At 49.0% G+C, this 12969-nt stretch overlaps 1 protein-coding gene across 1 annotated transcript in view; it reads left to right on the forward strand.

The window, feature by feature from the left end:
* The first annotated feature begins 301 nt into the window (after positions 1-301).
* LOC139332314 (zinc finger SWIM domain-containing protein 6) overlaps positions 302-12969 on the forward strand; it is a 42201-nt gene continuing 29533 nt past the window's right edge. The window contains exon 1 of the mRNA XM_070964160.1: positions 302-820. Within this exon, the coding sequence (XP_070820261.1) occupies positions 388-820 (433 nt within the window). The 5' untranslated portion in view covers positions 302-387. The remainder of the gene's footprint in view (positions 821-12969) is intronic.

Genomic DNA, 12969 nt, shown 5'->3' on the forward strand with positions numbered 1-12969 from the left:
CTGTGGGAAACTGCGAGACCGCCCCTGGATTAAGTCCCCGCCTTTAAACTCAAATAAGAAGGAAACTTCAAAGGCCGTCGGCCGCCGGGGCTCCGCCCTCGCGCTCCCGGACGGCTTCACAAAGGATTTGCCGACGTTCGGGAATTCCGCCTCCAGTTCCTTTTATAGCGCCACTCGTGCGCTGGCAGCGCTCCAGGATCCCGCCCATCCTGGTTACTTTGACAACACAAAGGACTTCACGGAACTCACAGGCGCCGCCTACCTTTCCAAATAAGGGCAGGCTCTCCATGTACGGCAAACAATCGGTGCGAGATTGCCCTTTTCTCTTCCTTATCCCGTTTATATGATCGGAGAGGAACTGCGCTTCAGGTTGGAAGCGGTGCGATCATGGCCGAGCGAGTCCAGCAGCCCCCAGCCAAGCGGCTCTGCTGCAGGCCCGGCTACAACCCGGCGTGCAGGCAGGGGCAGCGGGCTGGAGGAGTCCTGTGTGGCGGCGCGGGGTCCGCTCCGGGAGGGTCGGGGAATGGAAAAACGCACAACCCCGAGTCGTTGCTCGACATCGCGGCACGCAGAGTCGCGGAGAAGTGGCCGTTTCAGAGGGTGGAGGAGCGGTTCGAGAGGATCCCGGAACCCGTCCAGCGAAGGATCGTATACTGGTCATTCCCGAGAAGCGAGAAGGAGATCTGTATGTATTCCTCTTTCAACGCCGGAGGAGAGGAAAGTGGAACTAGCGGGGACAATAATGACGAGACCCAGCTGCCTTTCCTACGGGGTGTCACTCTGCTAGAGGGTGGCTGGGTGGACAACGTATTGCAAGTCGGTGAGTGGACCACAACGCTACAATAATGCAGGAAAACAGCGAATAATAAACAAAACATCTAACTCCCACCGTCTGTCTTTTTCTATGGAACCATGCCAGACTTTTAAAGGGCTTGCGTTTGCCTTCCATAACCTTGTGAATTATAAACAATGCAGGGTATTTCCACTCCAGTCTACCCCTATAGCTGTGTGAGAACAGCCTATTTTCAGATAAGCCCGTAATAGTAGCCCACTTCTCCTTGTTTTTGCCCACTGAGCTGCGCGCATTGAATTGCTCAGAGCCATCCCAATTGGAAGCTTAGCACTTTGTTCCTATTTTTATGTCTTTCCAGCTCTCAATGCCCCCACCAATGGGTACGCAGACAAAAGCCCCCTATATCTTTTCACCGCTGGCTAAATAGACGATATTTAGAAAGGGTGGGAGGGACGGCGATTTAAAGCCACAGTGCTTCTATTTTGTTTGCCAAACACCTTTGTGAGACACACTGAAGCTTTGCTGCTGCCTTCCCAATATTCAGTTAAAGCCCAGGCTATGTGCAGCTGGCGAAGGCAAAGATGCATGTTTTTCCTCTCGCTCTCTCTCTGCTGCATTATTTGTGCTGAAACTCGGAGTAAACAGAGGTGCTGTAGGCTCAGCAACCCCCTGCCTGGCTGGCTTGCCTTTGCCAGAGCCACAATATTTCACTGCAATCGTCAGTGCAATAGACTCAGCTGTCAATCCGACTCCCCACCCTTGGAAACGGTTCAGGATTCTAATCCCATTAACCCCCCCAGTTCATCTGAATCTTAATGCATTCTGCAAACAAGATTTTATGCATGATCTTCTTCCTCCCTCCCTCCCTCACCCTCTCTATCTCTCTCTCCCTCGCTCCCTCTTTCTCTCACTTCTTGGCTTACTATCCCTCCAAAGAATCTGTGTGGAGATGGCTTCAGCTCTTGTGGGCTCAGAGAATGTGCAGTGCACAATAGTAGCCATGGAGCAGGCAGACAGGCAGGCAGCTCTCCCTCCCTCTCTGGCCTGTTTACCAGATTCCCCAGCATTTGACTCATTTATGTGCTCACTCTTTGGGGGCTTTAGGAAGCTGAACACTCACCGCAGGGTAAAATAGTGTAAGGCGTCAGTAAGGAGATATGTGCGTGCGTGTCTGCGCTTTGGAAAATAGAGAGAAATAGTGACAAAGAGGGTAACGGGGTCATTTTCTTTGGCCACGCATGTGTTTTTGAGTGTGTGAAAGAGAGAGAGCAGAGTTTGTGTGGGGGTTTGATAAACACAGAGGGGGGTCGTGCATGCATCTCATGTGTGTGCATGTGTGCGTCTTCGTCTGCACGGGCTGTCAGTCTCATCCTGCATGCTCATAGAGAGTGGAGGATGACAGGCGAGTACACAGCAGGAGGAGGGCATGTTATGCTGATTGCAATTTTCACCCCCCAATTTATTTTTTTTTAGCTGGTGTAGATAAAGCCAAGGAAGGGAAAATGATAAATAAAAGATGCAATCTACTCCAGGGGACAGGCAGCCACTGGAGGATGAGGGCTTAAAAGCAGGGCAGCATGGGAGGGGGCTGTCAGCCACATCACACACCACATGTATTGGCCCATCAAACACATACAGTGGGTCTGGCCTGGAAAAAAAAGTGCAGGGTGGTTGTGAGAGTGTATTTGTGTGCGCACACAGGCGTGCATGGCTTTGTGTGGCTTTTTGTGTGTGTGCTGTCAGTGGGATGGGATTCAGTGTTGATGATGAAAGACAGTAGAGCAGTAGAATAGATGCAGAGGTTATTGTGTATGGGGGGGGGCTAATATACTTGAATGGATCTGCTGTCGCTGTATTCCTCTCCTCCCCCACTCATCTCCTCCTCCACCTCCCTCTCTCCCAAGTGAGCAGCTATAAAACTCTCCATATTTACTCCCCTAAGGCCAACTACCAGCCCCCAGTCTCCTGTGATTATTTATCATTTTCTCAAAGACATTAATCACACGCTTTTTTCCTTTTTTCCCCCCTTCTCTTTCCATACATCAGCGCTGCAGAGAGAGAACGGATAGGGGGATGGCGTTTAAGGGGAAGAGCAATAGATCGGGTGATATCAACAAAAAGAGGGGAAGCCTAGAGGGAAAAAGTGGGTGGAAATGCAAAAGAGAAAAGAGGCATTGAAATGGTGATTGCAAGAGAAGGGGATGTATGAAAGTAAAGAATGAAGCGCAGAGAAGGGGAGAGAGTGAGATGGATGGGTTGTTCTTTCTCCCATGCGGGCTCATCTGTTCCAATGCCAGCCTTGGAGATAAATATTCATATATGAATGCGAGCGTTATCTAGCAGGCCGCCGCTCTCCCTGTTATAGCAGTGTTATAACAGCCCCAGCTTGCACTCTTTCTGCCGTCGAATCGGTGATGAATTTGTCAGCCGCTGACCAGGCAGTGGAACGCACAACCGAGCTCAACCTGCACGAGGAGGTCCGGTGTGTAATAATACATCACAAAACTGCAAATGAATAAAGTGAAATATGCATGGAGCTCTGGAGAGCACTCCCATAACAACCGCTGTCTTTTAGAAAAATTACGCTGTCACGAGCTGATCACAGAAACATCAGCAAATCTCACAGATGTGCCAAGTTTTGGTTTTCTTTAGCTTGTCAATCAGACCGTGCTGTGCCGTGGCTGAGCATCATTTACCGGTATAGAAAACTTCCAGAGCTGCCTGTTCTGATCACAGCATCTGTTCTCCGGCCCCCTTGTGTAATTTAGACTCGGCAGCTCATCATGCTGAAAGGAAGGCTAGCATTATGGTGCCCCGTCCTCTAATTATAGAATTCTAATCCTATGGCTCTAACTTGGCATGACAAAGCATGTTTGCACTTCATTACCCTCCTTCCTGTTTTAGTCCTCCAGTCTGGGTCAAGTTCACCCCCCCCTTTCTCATTCATTTATGACATGCAGTGTCCCGCTCCTCCTCCCTTTGACCCCCTCATCCCCATGTTTCTAACTCCCACCCTCCTGTCTGCCTCCAGGGCTTTGTGCCAGGAGGGGAAAAAAACAACATAACCCCCACCGTCATCACACACACACACACACACACACACACACACACACACACACACACACACACACACACACACACACACACACACACACACACACACACACTCACTCACACACTCACACCACCTCACTCTTACTATCCTGTTACCGTAAGCCCCATGTCCCTATGGAGTGACATACTGATGCCTGGCATATGTCGCTCTCTGCAGTGTCATTAGCGTAAGCTACATGCTAACGCTTGTTTAGCCGGCCTTGTTAGGCAAATTTTTCACATCAAGCTACATGTCATTTTATCAAGCTGCTGCCCCAAATCTGAGTGATGAGGTGGACACTTTGTTGAGGCGGTTATAAATTCAAGTCAAATGAAAGTAGATATGCATATCCTGTAGCCTATTTTGGTGTATTTTCCATGGTGGTGTTGTTGGACTAGATAGCCTGTAATATTTTGCTTTTCCCCTGCCTAAAATATCACTGAATTTCCATGGCAGTCATGCCTGTTTGAGTGTGAATGTCATCCTCCTCTGCTCCACCTATTTCGGAGACGAATTGGTGTGGGTGTGTGCGCATGTGTGTGTGTCTGTCTTGTGCTTCTGCATGCTCATAACTCAGGTTAATTTGTTCACGCTCTGGAGAATCTTAATTAGGTTTCTGCGTCATCTACTCTCTCTCTCTCACCCTCTTTTTATCATGATGTCAACGAAACGGTGAAATAACAACCAGGCTGGTGGTTCCCCTGTTTTTCAACCTGTTCCTTTTTTTGTAACACAGATGGCGAAAATCATAACACAGGCTCTCCTAAAGCTTACGTTTAGCTCCTAAAAAGCACGCGTTAGGTGTGCGAGCAGAGGAGTTGGAAGGCCATATGTCATTTCCTATTGACTTTAAATCACGTGTGCTTAGCATTCAGGCACCGTGGCAATATCGGACATGATTTACAGCAATGAAACACATAGAAGCAGAGAACACCTACGAGACAAAGGAGCTGATAAAACAACAAAGAATATGTGCACACACTAGTTGGTTATTGTTTGTGTGACAAAGCAGTAAGGCAAATGCCAAGGAGAAACCTGTACCGCTTACAAAGGTGGAGTAACACTGAGCATGTTTGTGCAAGAACACACTCGTGCACGTACGCGCGCTTTTGTTCTCCGCACTTTTTTTGAACCACGAATCCAACAGGCTTTACAGAGAGCTTCTCGGCGACCCACGTCGACATTTCAAGCATTTTGTCCACGAAGGTGCAGAATTTAAGATGCCAACCGTAAATCTTGCACGAGCATGTTGTCTGCGAGACGCTATCAGGCCCAGCTCAGTTCCTGGTGGTTGAGGGCTTATTCTTTTTGTTTGTGTGTGGGCTGCTTCTTTTCATGTGGGTGGATCTGGTTTTATTTTCCTGTTAGGTTAGAGAGTTCCTTTATCTTTTTTTACAATGCCCGTCGAGAATGAGCCCACATGCCTGCCACCAAAGACACAGAGAGACAGAACGCTTCCGAATGTGCTGCGTTTGTTTGAAACCAATATGTTGTAAAGAGACTCAACTTGTGACTCAGGGCTTAAAGAGATGCAGACACAATATGACTCAAGACTTTTTAGAAATACCCCCCCACCCCCCCAAAAAAACACTTAATGTCATTCTTAGAGGAGGGGGTTTTTAAGTCAGTTAATCAGGTGTTGTCTCTGGACCAGGCTCTGAGATGAGACCACTTAAGGGGGAGTGATCCTGGATCCGGTGCCTCAGGTCTACCCCGAGCCATGTGACTGTCCCTGGGCTTTTATCGTCATGGAAACATGGCTGAGCCTAGAGCTAGTGTAAACAAATGGCTGTCCAAGGGGGAGAGAGAGGGGCAGCAACCACATCCATGTGAAGAGACACTGGGTCTTCAGGGAAAGTGCTCCCTCTCTGACTGTGTGTATCTGAGAGACGAAGGGAAGCAGACTCCAGGCCTTTGTCCCATTATGTCCATTGAATGGAAAGAAGATAGGATACATTTCAGCTGTCGTGTAATGGAAACACGTTAGTGTCTCCTCATGTGAGCGTGTGTGCCCGCGCAGATGTTTGTATCGACAAAAAAATACATGTTTTTATTGTTTTCAGTTTAATATCACGTCGTCTTTTGCTGTGTAATATCGATGCTCTTAGATAATAGCTTGATTTGCAAATCGTTCAGGTAATGAGGTTTGTGTTGTGTGTCTCTACTTGCGTAGAATATCTTCCAAGTAAACTGATGTTGGAGTAAGCGTGGCTGTAAATCTGAAATGTGTGTACGTGATAATTGCTTTCATTCTACTCATAATGAGTTTCAGCACAGGCTCAATTTCCACCTTCGATTACTTGCAGTCAACCCTAGCCAGTTTCAGTGTGGGTGGCCCTCTAAAGGATTGAACCCATAAAGCAAACCCTGACGTTGCTGTGCTTTACCCATTGAATGATAGATGACCACTGGTTCCCTTGCTTGCTCTGTCGCGTTCCCAGCGCAGCAGAAGTTCCCAGAAGGTCCCAATGGTTGTCACATCCCCAACTCCTAACTCTAACCAACCCCATTCCCAGACCCAGATGCGTCTCTAGATAGATCATTCCCACCACAGGCCATAACTTCCTCTAGCCAGCCATGTTCCAGCTTCTACACTACGGTCTCCTGCGTTTCACATTTCCAAGACTGTACCCAAGATGTACCGTTAGACTGTCCTCCTGCCATCCCCGGCTAGTGCTGGCTGCCTTATAACCAGTCCTTCCACCTGACTGGAGCCAGCCTCCCTCCCAGTGCCATTCCTGGTCCCAGACATAAATGTTTCCTCCCAGCCTGTCTTAAATCACCATTCCCAGTTCCAGCCTTAGCCACCATGCATCTGCCACACTCCCAGGCCTATTACCAAGTTGCCCAAAGACCACGTTTCAATTACCCTGCCCGCCAATACCGGCTCATTTTCAGAGACGCTCAATGTACAAGAAGGGCTGTATTGCCCCTGTTAAAATAAACCAGCTAAAGTAATAAAGTTGCATGAGCTCTCTAACGTCTGCCCCAGTCCCCGTTCCAGTTTGACTTGTCTCCTGTCCCAGACTGTGGCTGCTGGGTGTGCGTCAGCACAGCTCCTCGGCTGGCTGACTCTGTCTAGGAATTCAGTGCTCCTTCCACAGAGCTCCTGCCCCTCTCTTCTCTGTGAGCACGGGGAATGGAGCAGAGGGAGCAGGCGATAGAAAGGCTACTAAATCCACAACGACAAGGCCCTATTAAAAGCCGTTTTTTCTATTTCATTTAATGACTTTTATTACCAGCCGCCCTTCTCTCTTCGATTTGGCAATAATAACAACAGGGGAATGCAGCACTCAGCGTTCTCCTATCTGATGCTCCCTTTCACTTTTTTTTCTTTTTAATGAATTCCTCTTTGCACCAATGGGCTGCTGAAATAAGCACAAAGCAGTCCAAAAACACTGTGTACTGCAGTGGAAGGTTCAATGTATGTATACTGTGTGTTGCGTGTGCGTGTATGTGCACCTTCACTACATAAGTACGAGAATACGTGTTAAAGGCTACACATGCTTTCACTGTTGCCACAGAACAGAGCCTCTCTGTGCAGTTTGGTCAACAGCTGCTTCTCCCCAGAAGCCAAACAGCTTTGGATCGGCCCAAAGGCTCCAAGCGATTTGTGTGTGTCCGTGTGTGTGTATGCGCACATTATCACTGTATACTTTGTTAGAGACTAGTTACCTATGTTTGATTCATTCAAGACAAAAAGGAAGCGTAGACCAAAGAACATCTAGATTAAAGTAACCAAGACCACATAATGTTTCTGTGTTGAGATAAACTAACTTTGACTCTGTAAATAATTGTCGGGTTGAGAGGCAAGTGTGCATTTACCCCTACAAGCTGCACAAATATTCTTACATGGGATCTTAAGTAAAGGTAGATTCTTTCAGCCCCGGCTTTATCTGTGTGTGTGTGTGTGTGTGTGTGTGTGTGTGTGTGTGTGTGTGTGTGTGTGAGTGTGAGCAAGTGCGTGTCAGACTGTGTGTGTTAATGGCTCAGCGAGCGTGTTTATGGCGGTGTGTGTCAGGCTGAATAAAGGTGAGGCATGTTAATGATAAGAGGGTGGATGACATTCCCGTCTGTCATCATTCCCACCCTATCCCATTTCCACTCTTGCACGCACACACACTTGCTTGCACACATGCTTTAAGACACACACTTGCCTCACGGTGCCTGTGACTAGGCGCCTTAGAATAAACAACAGCGGAGGATGAGGGTTTACCTGCTGCTGACCTCTATTGCACATACACACACTCAGACAGAGGTGTTCACTCATCGATCGGTCCCTCCCCCAGCATTGAGCCGGCCCAATGTTGACCTCTTCACTTGACCCCCAGGGATTTGCTTAAGTCAAAGGTCAACCTGGTCAGATTGTCCCTCCAGCAGCCGATTGCTCTGCTTGAAAGACGGGCCCATGCTCACATTACTGTTTTCCAATAAACAGCTCCTGACGCAAGGAAAAGACCGCTTGCTTGATTGAATGTGTCTTTTGCATGTTCCAATAAGCAATTTCTCACATGAGAGATCAGTCCGAGCGGGGACAAAGTATATGCCAGGTTTTTTCTGTCTTTTTTTTTTTGTCCTTTTGTGGAACAACCAGGAATCCAAGCCAGGTTGAGAGGGGCAGTTCACTCCCTTCTCTCTTCTTTGCCCGACAGCCTCAAGTGCTGTGTGAGCTATGCGGAGGAGGAGGAGGAGGAGGAGGAGGCCCTGAGAGTGTTAGGTGCCTCTCGCTGTGCCTGGTCCAACGATGTCGTGGCTGTGTGGCATGTGAGACATGCATTCACTGCTCTGTGGTAGAGCTGAATAGAGCTAGAGAGGCTCTCCAGGCATGAGAGACAGAGAGACAGACAAAGACAGAGAATGAGAGAGATTCAAAGGGAAGGAGAGGAAGGCTTTCAACTGACTATGGAATTTAGTTTGCACTTCTAAATAGTTTTGTCTTGAAGGAGGTCTTTCTTTTTCTTTCTTGTTCATTTCCTTGGTTGTTTGTTTTTTTTCTTATCTCATTCCTGCCCACCGTCTTCCTGTCGTCTTATTCTCTCGCTCCTCTGCTCCTAATCTCTCCATACCTGTGCCTATCCTCCTTCTCCTTTGTGCATTCCTTCCCCGTGTTTATAAGCTCTCATGATCTCTTTTTCTCCCCTTCTCAATTTTCCAGTTTCATTTCCCAAGCCAGGCAATAGAAACTCATATCTTATTTACACTGCCCCTATCTAGATACAGCATGTTTCCATAGTGTTTCCTGTGTCGAAGCTCCCAGAGGAAGGCTAGCCGGCTAGCTAGCTCCAGCTCTCTGGGCTGTGTTCAGAACAGCAGTCTGCATCCAGACCTCAGAGGCTATCGCTGTTTCTACATTTAGAAGCTCTCTGTTTACCACTGTCTGGGATTAGGAGAGGAGCAGCACTTGGCCCATTTGCTGTGGCGTCTTTCTCTGAAGTTTTTAAATGATCCTCACCCCGATGTTTTCCGGCCATTGAGGATCATCCTGGAACCCTTTCAGGGTTCGGCATGCTCTGCCCTTCAGAAATTCATCTGGTTTCATTACTTTTTGTATGTAAGTCATTCAGCTGATGCACCGAATGAGCCGTTTAATTGGTCCAACTCATGGTCTTGTTTATTTAGTCTTTGAGCAGAGAGTTCCTGATTAAGTATAGCGGGTAGACAAAGTCCTTGTACAGTTGCTTTTAGTTTTAATACTTTGGCTTTTGCTTAAATGAAGAGGATTTTGTAGAAAGTCATGCTTTTATTTCTCAAAGTAAGGTATCCAAAAAAATCTTACTTTCATATCTGCACTAAAGCTTGAGCATCAGCATTACCGATGAAAAATCAGAAACCATAGCCCGTTCTTTGTTTTAAAGGGCCTTTCAGTTTGAATCTGAGTATTTTGTTGCTGTAAGCCTTTGCCGACAAAAAGCTGTGACCCCTTTTCTGTCATTAGAGGCTAAAGAGGAATGAGCATTATGGATCAGGTTGTTTGGACCATGCCATGCTCATTGAACCACACAAGACTTGAGTGAAGTACAGATCTTGTTGTTACTTGGCATTGTTTAGGATGACTGTTTGCCACCGTGGGTTATTTCCACCCAGCCTGTCTGCATTCTTGCCCAAAACATACTATCTGGCTGCCTGTCTGTCTGCCTTGCTGTCTGGCTAGCTGCTAGCTGGCTAGCTGTCCCTCCTGGGTGGCTACATCACCTCACCTCCTACCCTCCTCGCAGCCAGTGACAGCCCAGCCCAGGGAGACATGGGTAATGGTCCTCTCTGATGTACAGCCTGACTCAATTGGGCTGGATGGCAGACACACGCCTAAAATAACAAAAGGAGGGGAGAGAAAGGGAGGGGGCGCAGAGGGAGGAGGGGAGGGAAGGAGCGAAGCGATCGATAAAGCAGGGACACATCGCCTAATAAAGATTTATTCCTTTTTTTTCCCCCCTCGCCGTCCGCCTTGGCAGGGCCGAGAGGGGGAGGAGAGAATGTGATTAGTGGACTTCTTCTCCCAGGGTGCCTCTGATAGCATGTGCGTACGGTCGAATGCATACCCCAATGCCTTGTGTGTATTTTTGCATGTCTTGTGTGTTTATCGCATGTGCCCCCCCCCCACCCCCCCCACCCCACCCACCCACTCCTGAGAGCAAAGAGGGTTAAAAACAGTCTCTGTCGTTTGTTCTGCTGGCAGTGGCACTAGCAGCTGCAGCTGTGTCCCTGCCTCTCTCTCTTCCTGTCAGCTAATATTTAGTTAATCTTTGGTCTGGGACCTACGGGACTGGCCGGAGCTCCTGGTGCCCCATCCATCTCACACTGATCTATATTCCATGCTGGATCCCTGTGCCATTAACCACCACCAAGGGGAAGAGAGAAGGGGATAGAGAGGCGTAGAGGTAGAATGAAGAGGAAAGGGCAGATGGGTGGAGGGAGAGCCGTAGAGAGACAAGAGAGTGATGGAGAGAAAGCAATATAGGGAGGGGGGGGCTGTCTACCGTCTCAACACTAAATGAGAGGGAGAGGGAGGCGAAGAGGTGGGCCGGCTATTCCAGCCATGCACTGAAATGTCTCCCCCTAATTTTGAGGAAAAGCCGAAATTGCGAGGGGATTCATTTGTCAGGGTTTTGGTTTATTTTTGGAGAACGCCGCTCTCGTTAATTCTCTCCCACCTCCTCTTATTTCCTGCCCCGATAAAGTCTTTTATATACGAGAGCAGGTGGAATTACTTCAATCCAGCTGAAAAGAGTGTAAACGGCAGAGAGGTAGAGTGTTTCCACAAGGAGGTGCGAAAGGTTGAGGAGGAAAAAGGTGGCGTAGGTGGAGGAGACGGGACAAAATAAGAGGCATAGGTGTGGGAGGGAGTGATCCATATGCAAAGAGTGGGCCACTTCATTGATATGCATTGTGTAGTTATGAGGGGGTCCACCTGTGAAGGCTCCAAGTGCTGAGTCACTCACTAACGCACAGACTAAATGCTTTTATCCCAGACGCCTGGTCCATCTGAATGGAATATAATAGGCCATAAAGTGCTTTGCTAGCAGTGGCTGCTTGCCCCATGGCAAACCCTTGCCCCTCGCTCCCCTACTCCAAATCTCATTTCCCCACTTTTATGGAAACAAAGCGCGTACGTGCTCCACTTTAATTGCATTGTTTTTTTTCTACTCCTTTTCAGTGTTTTTACTTCTTTCCATCCCTCTTTCCTTGTTGTTCCTCCCGCAGTGCTCCTCAGGCAGCCACAGAGAGCCCTCTCTTCTCACTTCGGCTCTTCTGTCTGCACTCCCTGCATACCCCCCCCCCCCGCTTCAGTCATGTGTGATCCCTTTGCTGCTGCTGTGTGTATGTGCGTGGGGCACCTGTTTGGGATCTCGGTGTGTGTTTGGGGTCATGCCTGCAGGTCGTGCGTAATGAATAGCAGGGCTGTTGCTGAAGCACAACTGGCTGAGAAGGAGGTAGCCAGAGAATAGCGCACCAGTGACGGAAGGAGAGGAGGTGGATGGAGGGAGGGAAGAGAGGAATGAGGGAGCAGGAGGACCAGCGAGGGAGGAAGGGAAGAGTGGTTGCGAAGCCAGTGAGCCTTAACCACCTTCTGTCAGTCTGTCTGCTCTCTGCGCTGTTTTCTCTCTCATAGGAATCTAATGGCTTTTCCACTGTCCTCTTTCCAAACCTCCAACGCCACCCTCTCCCCCTGCTCTCCTCTTTCTCTCCCTCTGTATCACCGTGCTGTTTTTTTCCTCCCTTGCTCCTCTCCATCTCCTCTCACTTTCCATCTCTCCGTTGAAATTCTCGCCCGAAGTCTCTGCGCCGTCTTCCCCTGCTACCTCCCCTCCCTTTCTCTCCCTTCCAGCTGCTGGCCAGGGGAACAGCTGACTAAATCTAAAGCTGGGGCCCCTGGCTCTGGCCCCGGCCCCAGCCTCAGCTCTGCCACAGCCTCCTCCTATTCTCAACCCCCCCCCCCCCCCCTCCGTCCTCTGGCCTCTAGCCCTGGCTCCTCTCTCAGCAACCCCAGCTCAGCCCTGGCCCTGCCTCTGAGCCTCGGCTCCAGCTCTGCCTGACTCTCAACAGTTCCCTCCAACCAACCCCCCCCCCCCCATCCCACTCTGGAGCTGAAAAGCCTCAAAACCCCTCTCTTTCTTTCTCTCTGTCTCTCTCTCTGTTTTGCCTATAAGCTGTCCTCTCTCTTTCTCTTTTTCTGTTTTTTCACTCTGTATTTCTTGCTAATTCACTTGCTCCCCCTCCTCCCCGCTCTGACGGGCTGTAGCTGGGCCCCTGGTACTGTCCCAACTTATCTGGACTGAGGCCTCATCCAGGTTGGCTGCAGTTCAGTTCTCTGGCTCCCATACCCAGCCTCTCTAGCCAGGCATCTTTCTCTCTCTGGCTAGTAACGTTAGTCACTGTAACTCATTGTGGCTCGCTTTACTCCAAGCCACGTTTAGCTTGTACATTTGGTCGTTTCTGGCTCAACGCTTCCCGCGAAGCTCTTTGTATCCTTGTGCGTCTCTTTGTCTCCTCGACTCTCGCTTTTGTGCATCTCTTTAACTTGTGCAGACAGGCTCAGCCCGAGCACAAACACATACGCTCAGCACACAAACGCGTGCATCATGCG

Source organism: Chaetodon trifascialis, chromosome 6 (genome assembly GCF_039877785.1).
Source record: "Chaetodon trifascialis isolate fChaTrf1 chromosome 6, fChaTrf1.hap1, whole genome shotgun sequence".
In the NCBI taxonomy this organism is placed as follows: domain Eukaryota; kingdom Metazoa; phylum Chordata; class Actinopteri; order Chaetodontiformes; family Chaetodontidae; genus Chaetodon; species Chaetodon trifascialis.